The sequence below is a fragment of the Semicossyphus pulcher genome, unplaced genomic scaffold (genome assembly GCF_022749685.1).
Source record: "Semicossyphus pulcher isolate SPU_LCO1_2020_fin unplaced genomic scaffold, fSemPul1.0.p SCAF_21, whole genome shotgun sequence".
Taxonomy (NCBI): domain Eukaryota; kingdom Metazoa; phylum Chordata; class Actinopteri; order Labriformes; family Labridae; genus Semicossyphus; species Semicossyphus pulcher.
In genome coordinates, this window is record NW_027211695.1 from 20147661 (window position 1) to 20161860 (window position 14200).

Here is a 14200-nt window from a genome sequence, read left to right on the forward strand (position 1 = left end):
ATTTAAAAAAGTATCTTTAAATCAGGACAGCTCAAATACTGTTTATCTGTCTTTAGCTAATGCTTACCTTCTGGGATTCATTTAACGACATTTTAAAAAACCTGAAATACACCATAAAAACTTTTTCGTCCAACTTTCGCTGAGTCTTGTAATTGTAGGTTCTTAATGCAGGAGGGACTGGAGGGTGAAACTGTCAACACAAAGGCGGCTGTATATTAAAGGCTCACCTGCATCCAGAACTCGCCCGGGCCTGTCACAGCTGAGCGTCCCACCTCGACGAAGAAGAAGTTTTCTGAATGGCCACAGCGTCGGACGTTCATCAGCTGCAGCACCACAGCAGCAGCATCAGAGTTGAGCTTGACAAAGTTGACCGTTTTGTCGGTCAGGCAAAGGCGGTAGATGCCCACCAAGTTCTTTGCTTGTCCCAGGCCTTTGGGCCAGACCTTCACCTGCCACACCTCTTTGAAAGCAGGCCCAGGATTGGGCACTCCATAGTCCCCCGCAGCATCACTGTCAGTGGGGTTCTTACCTTTAGAGACAGAACAGAGATAAAAGGAGATTAAAAGGTTGTTGGAGTGAAAATGGATGAAGGGGAGGACATGACCGGATAGGAAAACAAAGGAAGGCAATTAAAGTGTTAAAGAGGTGGATTTATAAAGAACACTGGCAAGTACTGCCGCAACAAAGCACTGACATGACCTTCATGCATCTGTGAACAAAGGGAACACCGGGTTAAAACACCACTATTTACGTCTTGGTGGAGGGCAAGGTGCCTTAATATGTACACTCTGCTGATATTGAGCTTTTCACTGATTTTTAAAGCAGATTTGAGGAGCATGCAGGAGCTTGTGAGAACTGCTTACTGTACCTGCAGGCTCCATACCTGGGGTCTCGTTTGTCAACCACACACAGAAAACCTGACAGACGCACACACGCACAAGCACACATACCAGTGTGGAAAAATTTTTTAACTGCTGACAACTGAAGCCGTTGCGCAAGAATGATGACTACTAAAGAAAACAACTGTTGTGGAAAACTTGGAAAATGCTTCACCAGTGGATCCAAAACCAAAGCAAACAATGCCAATAGATGGTTTGATACCCAAGAGAAAGCACTCAATAAGCTCTTCAAGGGCCATTTTTAAAGCAGCTCTACTGACAATAAACTGGCTTTGTAAACTAATAAAATGTAGTGTCTTTCAGTGGGAGTACAGGCAGTCCATTCAGCCTTTGTGTGAGGTGTTCTGTATTCAGACAGTAAGGAATTACCGAGGCGAGGAACAACAAGAGAGAAAGCTCTCGGTGATTTGATCCTTGGCTGGTAAGGGTCATACAAAGGCAAGGGACTTACTCAAGCACTTTACAATGTTTCACCGCCTGAATGGTGTTTAAAGTCACTGTATTGTTCAAAGATCTGAAGCAGGAAATTGTGCCCATTACCCCAGAAAATTACCGTAATTCTATCATGCCGTGCAACTTATTGTCGGCAGCTATTGACACCACCTCTGAATACATCAACGAATTACCTCTAAGCTCTTTTACTCCCAGCGACAAGGGACCTCACATCTGTTGACAAGAAAGCCCAGGATTAAAGGCATACCATGATGTGACTCATATTTTAGGGTGGATGCTTGTTCGTCGTTACGGAAACACCCTGAAATGTTCCTTCCCGTGTACCACATGTCTCAGGATCCTCTGTCGTATTGCCAGATTGGATATGCCTGAGCACGGTAGATCTTCATCGCAGAATCAATCAATGTCAAGACAAGACAGAAGAAACAAACCTCCATGTAGAGGCTCACCTGTGCCCTTCGTGGTAACAGGATGTTCTTTGTGGCTTAATGAAGAAAGTGAACACCTGTCGTATTAGCCTGCCTCAACTGGCTTATTGTTCAATGACGGGACGGTGACTTTCTGACAAGTGAAAGCAACAATTCTGGCTCTATCAGGCAACTCACAGTGCACCCTGACCGCAAAATGTATGCATGTACGTCCTCACGCATTTGTTCTTCCATCCCCATGCTTTGACAACCATGTGTAGACAGCATTGCCAGCGGACGCCATTTTTACTGAGCTTCCGTTACAAGAAACATTTCCCAAGATCCGCTTCCCAAAACTTGAGATTGCAAAAGAAGTCTTCTTTTTGCTTCCCCAAAATTGGAGGATCGCTGAAAACTTGAAAGCGCCTCAGAATAGATGTTTTGTTGAAAGCAGTGGAGGCTGTGGCTTAGTGGCTGTGTGTGTGTGGAGGCACTCCCCCCCTACATTAGATGACTCACTCAAGGCCATGCATGGCTGTTTCATGTACACTGTGTGCAAGAAGCCCTGTTTGCCTCCTCGATTTAGATTTACAACAGGAAGGGATGGTTTGGGGATTTTTCGGTGGGGAACGAGGGAATGTGGGACGGCAGGAGATTGTGAAGAGATATCTTAGAGCCATTAAGGAGTGGAAGACGGTTTCTTCAAATCTTTAAGACGAAAGAAAAGCTTTTATTTTTAGGCTGCTTGAATCAAACTAATTACAGGCTTAATTCTTTCTCAAATTTAACAATCTAGCCCGCGACTTCACCCTTTAGACCCCAAAGTGCCCCTTTCCAATGTATCAGAACATGACAAAGACCAAGGCAAGATCTTTTCACTGCTTTCCACCCGGTTTCTTCAAGGAAATCTAGAAATAGCTCTGCTGGTTCAGCGCTTTTGTCAGTCAGTATGGAAGCCGTAAGAGTTATTTTAGAGGGCGATCACGGAGGGCAAGGAGACAAGTTTCTATCTCGCAAAAGACGGTAAATGGCAGGACATGCTCGGCACTTACTGCTGGAGAAGGAGTAGTTGCGCTACAAACACTACCTACTTACACAATATTGTTGTGTGTTCTCATAACTTTGCTTTTATGCTAAAGTTTGGGAGACGTGTCTTTTATTTTGAAAGCCTGGTGTTATCCATTGAAGAAGTTTGGGGCAGTTTTTCTTGTATTATGAAAGCCCGGCATCATCCAGTGAGGAGTCTGTGGAAGGATCTGCTGTCAGACTCTGATGCTGACTCAGCAAGCAAACAGAGAGATGTGTGGGATCACATGTTCTCTAGAAAACTAGAAAATATTGTGATTGAACGGCATCTTCACAGTTAATTCAAAACGCATTTATATTTAGAATCTAATTAAAGATGAAGTTGTGTCTTTCAAAATGAAAACAACTTGTAATCGACAATTTCTTTCTGTTTTTAAGATGAGACGCTTCTAAAATCCTTTGCTCTAAAATCCCACCGGGCTCTCAAGGGTTAAAACGGACTCAGATTGCAGCGCAGCGTATTCCTCCAAGAGTATCTCCTCCTTTTTAAGAGCCCATTTAATGCATCTTCAGTAGAGCACAAGTGCTGTTTGTTCTGCGTACAGTGCAGCCTTAAACCTCAGCTGTGCCCTGAACAGCACTTCCACACACGCACGTCATCTCAGGGCCACTCGGGCTGCGCGCATGTCAAAGCCCTGACGCCCTTTAAGGCGGTATCCCCCCCCCTACAGGGGTGCAGATTTATTGATTTACCCGTATGGAACATCGCAGACCTCTCCTCGTGATGACATGAAGCTGGGGTTGATCCTACATGGAGACATATGAATTATAGATTGCCTATGGCTCCCCTCCAGGGGGACCTTCATGGCAGCACTACATTTCCCTCCCCACTTTGCATAAAAAGGTTATCAGGCGGTCAACTTCCGCGCAGCGCAACGCCGCCCCTATACAACATAACGAGCCCTCAGAAAAACATGCACTCATAATGGCCCTTAGCAGGAGATGAGAACGGCGGATGCACATGAAAGCAGATCTTCACCTGGAGGTAATAAAGCATCCGCGTAAAGGTTGCTGGTTGATGCGTGCGGAGGAAACATTCAGCCAACCTTGGTGCAACTTTTAAAGAGGGTCAATCAGTTCACACGAGGTGAATTTATTTCCTTTAGCGACCTGAAAACATCTTACACTGGCTTATTCACGCACCACTTGTTTACTCGTTTGCCTCGACCACACATGAAACTTTCAGTCCAACGAGTTGCTCAAACGGCGGCCGACACTGCCGTCTATTCATGCCCGTTTATTTGCTGCGTTCGGGTGCCTCCCGGGGGAACGTAGACTACATAAAGAGGACATAATCTAACCTGATTTTCTCAAACTGGGATTTTTAAATGAGTACGTTTTTCTGCTGTGCCTTGGCGCTAAAAGGGAGTGTGTTTTTCTGGGGCTATAGGCGTGCGATAATTACCCCGGGGGGGCTACCAGATGCCTGCTGGGATATTGACAGCTCCTCCCTGAGTGACAGCCTGGTTATTGTTATGGTTATCAGACAAATCCTAAGGAAGTAGGTCTTCCATAGGGGTCTTTGAGGGCCTGTGGATTGTATCAGCTCACTATGACAGCAAGAACAGGATGTGGGGGTATTGTTGTTGAAGCACTTTGCCATCACGGGGGCGGATTTTAAAATCTGAACGGCACCAAAACAAACTTTAGTAAAGTGTTTCCGCCTGCTTTTATTTAGAAATGCAAAACTTTTTTGATTTGCTGGAGAAAAACGACTTGACTTGACGGAAATTTACACCAAGTTTCAAGATAAATCCTTCTTCTTAGTTTGCTAATGCAGCCCGTAAATCAGGGAAACTACGCCAGAAATGAACCCGCTGGCCCTCACTAGGTCCTGTTTCAAATTTCTGACCTCATTGCCCCAGCATGCTGAGCTGTGCTGCAACACCGCCAAACTCTGCACACAAACTTCTGAGGGCTAAACCCCATTTTCTGCCCCCTATCTCAGCTACTGTGCCCCCGCTATACCCACCCCCAATGCCATACCAGGTAACCACAGCGGAGAGATTGGAGACAGCTGTGTACGTTTTGTCCTCGCATGTATCTGAGGGTGAACCACTCAGCAGTTAAAACAGTCGGTGTAATCTCTGGCTCCCATGTGGACCCGTTTTCTTTTTTTTTTCTACTCCTCCGCTTCCTATCTCTTCATCCATCTCTACCATCTGTAATCCCCCCATATCTGGGCCCACACTCAGGGACACAATGCTTCCCCAACACTCGATCCTGCCTGAGGTTCATTTCACATGTGGTTTGTGTTAGCCAGAGAAGCACACACTGACACACACACACACACACACACACACACACACACACACAAAAGAACATGAAATTATCTGTGACGCATCCGAGGTTTGCTGTCCCTTGAAGAGACACGCAAAAAAGCTCCATGAAAGTACTCTTAAGCAAAATCAGCTTAGCGATCTCACCAAACTGGCGGCCATGTTGGACTTTTCTGGTGAGCCTGGCTCAGAGTTTGTAAACACAGTGTCCCAGTAATGTCAGGCTGGAACAAGCCAAGAGTCCCCAGAGTTTACAGAGAATTTGAGGGGCTTAACTTTCTAAATAGCGGTTTCTTTGAGCGAAATAATATTTGGGTTTGAAAAATTGTCCAATAATTTTCCAATTGCACCATTTTCCAGCGCAGATAAATTGAATTTGTTCCTGCCTTTCAAGTGGGCTTCCTGAGCTCCTTTGAAGTTAGTGAACTTCGTAGTTTTACACATTCAGGGCCTGTGTCCACTCACAGCGGTTTTTGCACTGGCCAAATACAAAACAAATTCAGTTCAGCGTTCAGTGTCCTCGGCGCAAAAACGTCAGCTGTTTTTGGACGCTGCGCTCTCATTAGAAAATAGTTCAACTTTTGGAACACTGCCGCGCTCGTCAATGTCACTTCTCCCTCACCGGCCAATCAAAATCAAGACAGGGCGGGACTTCTGATAGAAACTTTGTCAACAACAATGTCGGGGGAGAAGCTAGTCCGTCGAGGGTACAACTAAGCACACAGAGCGATTTAAAACAGACCTAAGGGTCACTACGGAGGGAAGCAGAAGTGTCATGATATAACTTTCGTAACCTAGCAACAGGAAGCGCTCTGAAATTGAGGTCAGGGCGCTGCCAGTGCAAAAGACTCCATTAGTGGACACAGGCCCTTCGAAGTATAATTAGCATTCTAATTAAGAAACACATTCCCATGTCTCAGTGTGAAGCCACATTTCTAACTCACCACACCTTGGCTCAACCTCTAGTTTTGGACGGCCTTTCGCTTCAGAGCGGAGCCACAATGGGTTCCAATCTTTACCTGAGAAATGGGACACCACCTGCTTGGTGTTATAGTGACATCCTGAAGAGCTGTTCTAAAACCACGCACTCCTTTACATCGACTTTTAGCTACGATATTACGAGGGAATTCAAAGTGCCATTTTGCACTGCCTCACTTCGCAAAGCATTCTGGGAAATTTCTTCAACCACTCCATTTGGATTCATTGTCCTACAATGCTCTGTTTGGGGTGCTAAATGACCACTACGCCTCGAGTCCCGACTACCCTCTGCAGGACCCAGAAAACTGAGGGGCGGGGCCAAGTGGTGGGGCCACTAAAAAACGTTCTTTTGGGTAGCTCAGAAGCTACAGTCCGCGAAGTGGGCGCCCCGGGTTCGACTCCCACCACCTCTGCCGCATGTCATCATTCCCTGTTTCAGACACAATCCATCTATAGACACTGTAAGTCTAAAATGTTGTACACAAATGTCACCTCATTAACTCAAGAAGTCCCACATTTCATTTCGGAAAGCAAAGCATCACAGCTCCTTTTACATATTTATTGTATTTATTAAGGATTAGTCATCATTAATGCGTTCACTGAGGATTGAGAGAGGCAGGATCCCCCCTGAGGAAAGACCCTGGCGTTATCCGTCCGTCCAATCAATGCAGAATCTTATATTTCACCTCTCTGAGGAGCAGCACTACAGCAACCAGATAATGAGCAGATTTTCACTAATTTCTCCGCGTGCTCCTCTCTAACGTATTCACTGAACGGCTGATAAATCCCAGCTCATGCACCGCCTGACCTCGTCTACGGCAGCGATAATGGTCTCGGATCAACCAGCAGCAATCAATAGCGGCCCCTATAAAAGGTTACTATGCATTTAAAGCCCCACGGCTGCATCGTGCTCAACATATGGACGCTCATCGACTAAATGGATCTTGTTGCCCCTGGCCTTGCTCTGCTGTCAGTCAAAGCGGGGCACTTAATTCAGGAAGCTCAAGGCCTTTTCAGACGACGTGGATGATGCGTCACAACGAGCCAAGTCGGCCATGCTTGTTGTGTTAAATGAAATTACAGTCTGTTTATGTGCACAAACTGTTCATGCAGAGGAAGTATCCTGCAGCAGGACCGGAGCTTTAAAGATTCTCCTTCCTCCCTCCGCTCCGACTTTGTTGGTCTCCGCTCGCTGAGCCACCAGGCGGCCGCTGACCCTCGAGACAATAATTACCGCCTAATTAGGGAGATGAGCAGTGCTTAAGAGCAGCTTAACGTTTAATCGGGCAGGGCGAGGAGCCACTGCTGAGATCCAGATCTCATTGGTCGGAGCAGGTTCATAATCCGATACAGAAAAAACCTCTGATTTAAGAGTTTAGTATGATTTGCTGAGGTTTGGATTTTGGCTGCCACAATGTGCTGCGTTTGTTTTGTGGTGCTTCAAAGTGTTAAAAGTGACATCATGATAATCCACAAACCAAACTGAAAACAGATTTATGAAAAAGAGGGCGAGAGGGAAACTGTTCACACTGAGGTTTGTGGATTACGATGATTTGGAAACAGATGTTGCTCGTTTTTCTGGAGCTTTTGGACACAAATATACATTTTATGGAGATTCTCTGAACTGCAGTAAGACGAGCTCACAACAAGACTGCTCTTTACTGATACAGAGTGTGAGATTACTTTTACTGTGGTTTAATCGGATGATTAGTAGGTCGTAATCATCATTAAATGTCAGAAAAGGTGAAGAGAATTTCCAATTTAGTTAAAGTTAAATCCTCAAAAGTCCAAAACTCAAAGATATTCTGTTGATTTTCATACAATTATCATATTGGGCTGTTAAATTGTTATTTTAGCCGGAGATCAACAGATAGATTTCTGCTGGGAGAAGATAGTAAGAAGATCCTGGTTAGATTGTTTTTTCAGAATAAAAGTACACAGTTTGTTCTGTTAGGGCCCGATCAGACAGGACACGTTTTAGCAGCTGGGGGCGGCTTTTTTTCATTGTTTTCAATGGGAGGCTTTTTGCGCGCTGCTTTTGCTTTGCAGAGCGCCTCGCTTTTTTCCGCTCTGTGTGCCTTGCGTTTTTGAGGAAACGCTACGAGGGCCTCGAGTTGAAAAAACTTCAACTCAAAGCAGAAAAGCGCCCGACGGGCGATTTTTCTCATTGTCCAATCGGATGAAAGGAGAGGCGAGCCTTCTGTCATTGTACAATATAACGGTTAGGTTAATGACAGCTAATGATTTGGTGGTTGCCTTAACAACAGTAAGGAGAAAAAGCTGCCCCCAGCTGCTAAAACGCGCTCTGTCTGATCGGGTGTTTACTTTCACAAAAAGGCAGTGCGGTGCGCCTCGCGTTTTACGCCTGCAAAACGCGTTCTGTCTGATCGGGGCCTTAAAGGGCCGGTTTGCCGATTTTCAACCTCAGTCCTATCATGCAATCATGGGGAGCTAATGCAGTTATTGAAGAAGGCTCTGTGCCTTTAGAGGACGCTATCCGCTTCTCCAACGGGCCCTGGAAAACCTCCACCAGACTACGTAAAACACATCATCTGATGGAGGCCAGGGAGCTCGCTAAACTACACTTCCTCAATCTCAGACGCCCGCCTCCGATGTCTCATTCAGAATCGTCACGTTTGAAATGTCGACTGCAGACCTGAAGACTTTTTAGACGACCCACCGGTATATTCTTGTCGTATTTCGGATTCTGTACCGCTCCTTTCCGGCCGTTCCTTTCAGAGGGAGGGGCGCAATGCACGCTGGGAGTTGTAGGACTGTAGAATGGGCGAATCCACAAGCTGTTTGTACGAGTTTCTCCACAGCCGTGGCGCCAATTTAAAATATTATTGCTTCTCTGGATTACAGAGAACACCAGCTTTGGCTTTTTCCAGGGCCGAATTGCTCCTTTAAAGAAACCTTTAAATCTTTCTGAAACAGAATAGAATTTAAACCATTGATTCTTAAATGTTAATAAGTGTTCCTTTTGTTTTTACAAGTGTGTCCCATGTCTTTAAACAGTTCGCCCTGTTTTTGTGTTTCTTTCAAAATAAAGTGACAAAAAGCAAATCGCAGTTTCCAAGATCACGATTATGATTAGAAGTCTTTTCTCAATCATAAGTAGAACACCCAAAATATTACGTTTATTATCATAGAAAAGAAAAACAGCAGATTTTCACGGCTGAGAGGCTGAGTAATGTTTGTGTTTATGTTTGCGGTCGGTTTCCACTTTGCTTCTAAGTTTAACTCCGCCATATTGTTCGTATTTAGGTCAGCGACGGCGATTGTTGGCCGCACCTCAGCCCCGCTTCGTCGAGGTTAAGCCTTTACACACTCGACTGCCTCCTAATAGCTGAGCAAATAGCCGCCCTCGAGCCTGATACTGTACTCGCCGGCCGAAAGGGTCTTACTGGACTCAGCTGAATAAATAACTTGGGATTCTAATATCGCTCTACACGGCAGCTGGCTCGTGTTTGTGTAATTACCGCCGGCTCTGGGAGGGGAGGCCTGGGAGATACCGGCCGGCTCCCTGGGCTGCTTTAGGTGGGTTTCCCAGGCTCAGCGTGGCAACAGGGACGTGTATGGAGTTGTTTTTCCACTATATGCTCCTTAATCCAAACTTAAACCCTCACTTTGATTCCAGCTCATGGGAACTCTCCCCCTCTGTACAGACTGACAGGTATCAGAGTGAGGGAGTGGTCCTCTCTGGAAACTATGCGAGACAGAGAGTGCAGCATCTCTGGGCTCAGCTTTGCCCCGCTCGCCGTCTGCAGGCTGCGAATTCCTGCCTCCCCACTGGGGCAAGTGTTGGGACAGATACTCGACTGTGCGGACAGTAGTGACAGGAGAGTGTGAGGCTGGAAATAAGGCAGGGGAGGGGGGGTTTCAATCAACATACAGACACTGAAGATGTGAAGCTGTATGAGCTGCGCATACCAGAGGAGGGTTATTACAGGCAGGAATCCTGACAGTGTTCAGTGTGTGCGCGTTTAAGCTATTTTCACACAAGCAGGTTTAGGCAACACTTGGCCGTGACCCTGCAGCCCACTTTTCTCTTACAAAACTCTCCATGTACAGGCCCGGATCATATGTGTGTGTGTGTGTGTGTGTGTGTGTGTTTGTGTGTGGCCTCATTTCATGTACGAGCAGAATCTGTGCCGCACATACCGCAAGAAAACGCCGGCCGCTGCCAGCGAGAGAGTTTACACAGCAGCCGGCCGCAGCCCTTTGTCACTGTCAGAGAGGGTGATTTACAGGAGAAACCCGACACTGGAGGCAACAAAAGAGGGAGACGAGAAGCGGACCGGACCTAAAACTCAGGATGGAGATGGTGGAGGCCCCGGCTGGTTGTCTGGTTACCTTGGAGAGATGTCCGAATACTAAAACAAGCTTTGGGAATGCCGCCCATACGCTAGCTAAGCTAGCTAATGCACCAATCCAATACCGTAATTTGCAAGCTCCCAAAAGAATCAACTTGTTTTTATCTTCTCTGAAACAATAGCCTACAAAACAATTGCTGCCACAAGTGACTTACTGTTTAGAAGCGCCAAATTTAAGTCAGTTATCATGTGACGTTAGCAAACAACAACAGTACGTGCTAGCTTAGAATGTAACGTTAGCCCTCTAGACCCCATAGCGCCCGCAGCACCGGATCTATATTTCACTGTAGCGCCCAAGAGTGTGGAAAATAGAGTCACACGCTCTGCAGTGTAGATACTTTTAAGTTGTCGCCATCATTATGGTGAAGTCTTTGTTTTTCGTGTGGGTTTCCATTCGTTTTTGTCACAGATCTAAAAATGGCTCCGCCGACTAAGCATCCCCGTGTTTACAATCTTATGGTTGTGAGTCAGATCCTGAGCCACCGTGCATGATGGAAAGCAATGAAGAAAACTGTGAGTTTACGTTTCTTTGCTTGAAATCACATGATCACCGTCACTAAACAGCGGGAGCTACCCGGCTTTCCCTGCCGGAGAAGGGCAGTGCGTCCCCGTCGGTCTGGAGGACTGACTATTTGTTGTTTTGTTTTTAATCATATTTGGTATCAAATTAAAAAGGAAGTTGAGTTTTTAAAAATGAAAACAACTTGTGATCGTCACTTTCTTTCTGTTTTTGAGATAGAGCTGAGCAGGAAAATGCTCTCAGCGCTCCGTGAACTGCAGCAACATTCTAGAATGTTCTAGAGGGTTAAGCTAGCAAAATGTCAATTAGCGTCCTTCCCACGACATATTTTCAGACTTTTTTCCCCTAAAATTTGAAGTAAAAATAATTCTCACAGGTAAAAACTCAAAATAAAGCAGTTTCATGTTAAAAATAAAGGTTCCTTTGATGTTTTTTTGGCGGGAACAGGGCGCCAGGAGAGTTTGCTAGCCGAGCTGCCGCTAACGTTAGCTTAACTCGGTTAGGATTCCTTCAGTTTACTGAGCCAGGCTAATAATGATAGCATAATATAACACCTACACAGGGTTAGTAATATATAGCTGCTAATCAATACAATAATGTGTATTCTTCCATGTTTTACTGGCATGTTTTAATCTGCTAAATATCCGCAAACTTGAGTCGATGTACCAGAATCAGAAAGGAAAAAAAGGTATCGGAACATCCACATTTATTATTCAGGACTTCTGCATGTCTCACTATTACACACAAGCACTTAGTGACTGTAAATTATCTGATTTTCACACTAGTTTCTTGGAAAATTAAGGCTGTAAGTCACTTCTCTGGGCTTCCATCTCCACTCCAACATCTGTTAAGTCACTTTTATCGAGAAAAGTCAACGAATACACGCAAACACTCCGACCAAGTTTTGTTAAAGCAACAAGAAGGAGCCAAAAGTCTTGAGAGCAATTCCAAATCTGCACTAGATTCCCCGAACGCACCTGTCAATCAGCCAAATCTGTCTGCACCTTTAAACAACTCTCTCTTTATGGTTTTAAATGAACGCTAGAATATCAGACCATGTTTTATAATCAGCAGGTCATGAGCGAGGAGCACCTTGACCCTCATATCATCTCGGCTTGCAGAGATTGCGTCATGTGTCCCTTGCGGCCTGGCTGGTCTCGCACAGCAAGAACGAACAGGTGATTTAAAGTGGCCTTGCTCAGGACTATTACTCTGACAGCTGTGTTTACCCAGCGGCTGATAGACACCAGTTGAGAAAATGGGTGATTTTATTTTGAAGGGGTGGGAGTTATGGCCATTTGGAGGCAGCATTAGAGCCTAAGCTGCTTACATACTTCCAGTCAGATAAATATGAATGTTTAATCAATGAAGCAGCAGGTCTCTGACCAGATTTGGGGACTTGTTCTCTCTTCTTCTGGGATCAATGTCTGATGTAATATTGCAGAGTCAGCAGGAAAGCAGACAGAGTAAACACGAGGACAGGGTGTGTTTGAGCAGTTGACTGGTTGGGAAATAGCTCGCGCACAGCTGAGGCCACAGAGGAGAAAAACTTGGTAAAGTCTGGAGAAGAACTGGGAACAAATATCTTGAGCTGACACCAGTATGATAAGGACTGGTGGGCAGGATAAGCTCCACTGTGCAGCTTACAGGCGCATGTTTACACACACGGACCCGTCAGAGGCCGTTTGTAAACAACTTTAACCCGGTTTTAAAGTGTGAAAATGAACACAAAGCAGCTTTAAATCCTCAAAATGTAAAAGGCAGAGCGCGTGCGCCCACGCAACAGACACAAACTATGTAAACTTGGCTCGCGGAGCTGTAATGGTTTAAAAACAAACACTGCAAATTATCCAAAACACCGGAATGAAACATGTCCCGATCTGCACTGCGCTTCTTCTGCCACGTTTCTGCTCTCGTGCAGGAGCCTCATACAGTATTGAGTGTGTGCATGCATGCATGAGAGCGTGCACGTGCGAGTGTGTCCTTTTTTAAAAGACTTGCTTACTTTTGCACTGCAGCTCCACCATGGCCTGGTACCACTCGTCCTGGTCCGCCTCGTTCTCCGCGGCGATGGCGAAACTCTCCGCCCGGGTGTAGAGCACGATCATGTGCTTGTTCTTGGAGTCGGCCCGCTTGTTGATGTTGAAGCAGGTCTCCAGAGCCACGGCTTTCTTCGGGACGGGGGCCTTGCCGCGGAATTTCTTCTCGCTTTCGTAGTACTCCAGTCGGGCCGGGCCGCGCTCCGAGGCGGCGCGGAGCACGAAGTACCGCCGGTGCATGGACTTCTGCTTGCGGAGGTAGCCGCTCTTCCGTACGTCCTCGCAGCTCTGCGGCTCGCAAGCTTGGCTCTCCATGACACCTAATGTCTCCTTAACGTCCCACTGAAACAAACGCGACCTCTTTTATTTTCTCTTGTAGTATTTCTGCAAGTTTAGAGTGGTAATTCAAACATCCCCCGGTTCCGCTCCCCTCCCTCTCTCCCACATCAACGCAGGCATGTGAGAGTGGAGGCAGGGGTCGGTTCGGGTTGCTTGCACAGCGAGTTCCGGAGGTAAAACGCGAACAAGTTTGCGGCTGCAGCTCTGCTTAGTTTCCCTCTTCTTTTCGGTTGTTTTTCTCTCTTACGGACGGTCCAGTGCAAGTTTTCCAGCCGCACACTAGCGAGCACATGCGGCACAGCTCGCCGCGCAGCTCCCCCTACTCCTCACTACTACTACTACTGCTGCTGTGTCTGAGCGCTTTAATCCCATTTACTGCACATCACAGAGTACACAGCCCGTCCTGCTGCACGCTGTCTGTCTCTGCGAGTCTGTCTGGCCCCCCACCCCTGCCCTGCTCGACTCGGCTCGGCTCCGGTCTCGCTGCTGTAGTAGTGTGGAGAGGAGCGGAGCAGCTACCGTGGAGGAGCAGGACTGTCACTCACCGCCGTACTCTGGAACAGATTGCGTTCACGGACCTAGTCCGAGCTCGGATAACAGAGCTTCCAACTAACACATTCTTTGCATTTCTCGAATGAATTATAAAATAAAGAGAAGGCGTATTTAATAAATCCGACGAGGAAATACAGAAGATATATTATAGTAAATATGTTATTATAATAGCCTTATAGCAAAATAATTTACGGAAATCTGATCTGGAAATTGAACTAAAACTTAAAAACGTCACATATACACAATGATATTACCTGGGAATATTCTGTACT

The 14200-nt window shown here is 46.2% G+C and overlaps 1 protein-coding gene across 2 annotated transcripts in view; it reads right to left on the bottom strand.

The window, feature by feature from the left end:
• The window catches only part of LOC138600722 (insulin receptor substrate 1-B), a 50503-nt gene extending 36645 nt beyond the window's left edge, over nucleotides 1-13858 (bottom strand). For both annotated transcript variants that reach the window (XM_069672198.1, XM_069672197.1), the window contains exons 1-2: nucleotides 13004-13858; nucleotides 228-529 (exon numbers count right to left, since the gene is read on the bottom strand). In XM_069672198.1, coding sequence (XP_069528299.1) covers nucleotides 228-529; nucleotides 13004-13352 — 651 coding nt within the window. In that variant the 5' untranslated portion in view covers nucleotides 13353-13858. The remainder of the gene's footprint in view (nucleotides 1-227; nucleotides 530-13003) is intronic.
• Nucleotides 13859-14200: the final 342 nt, after the last annotated feature.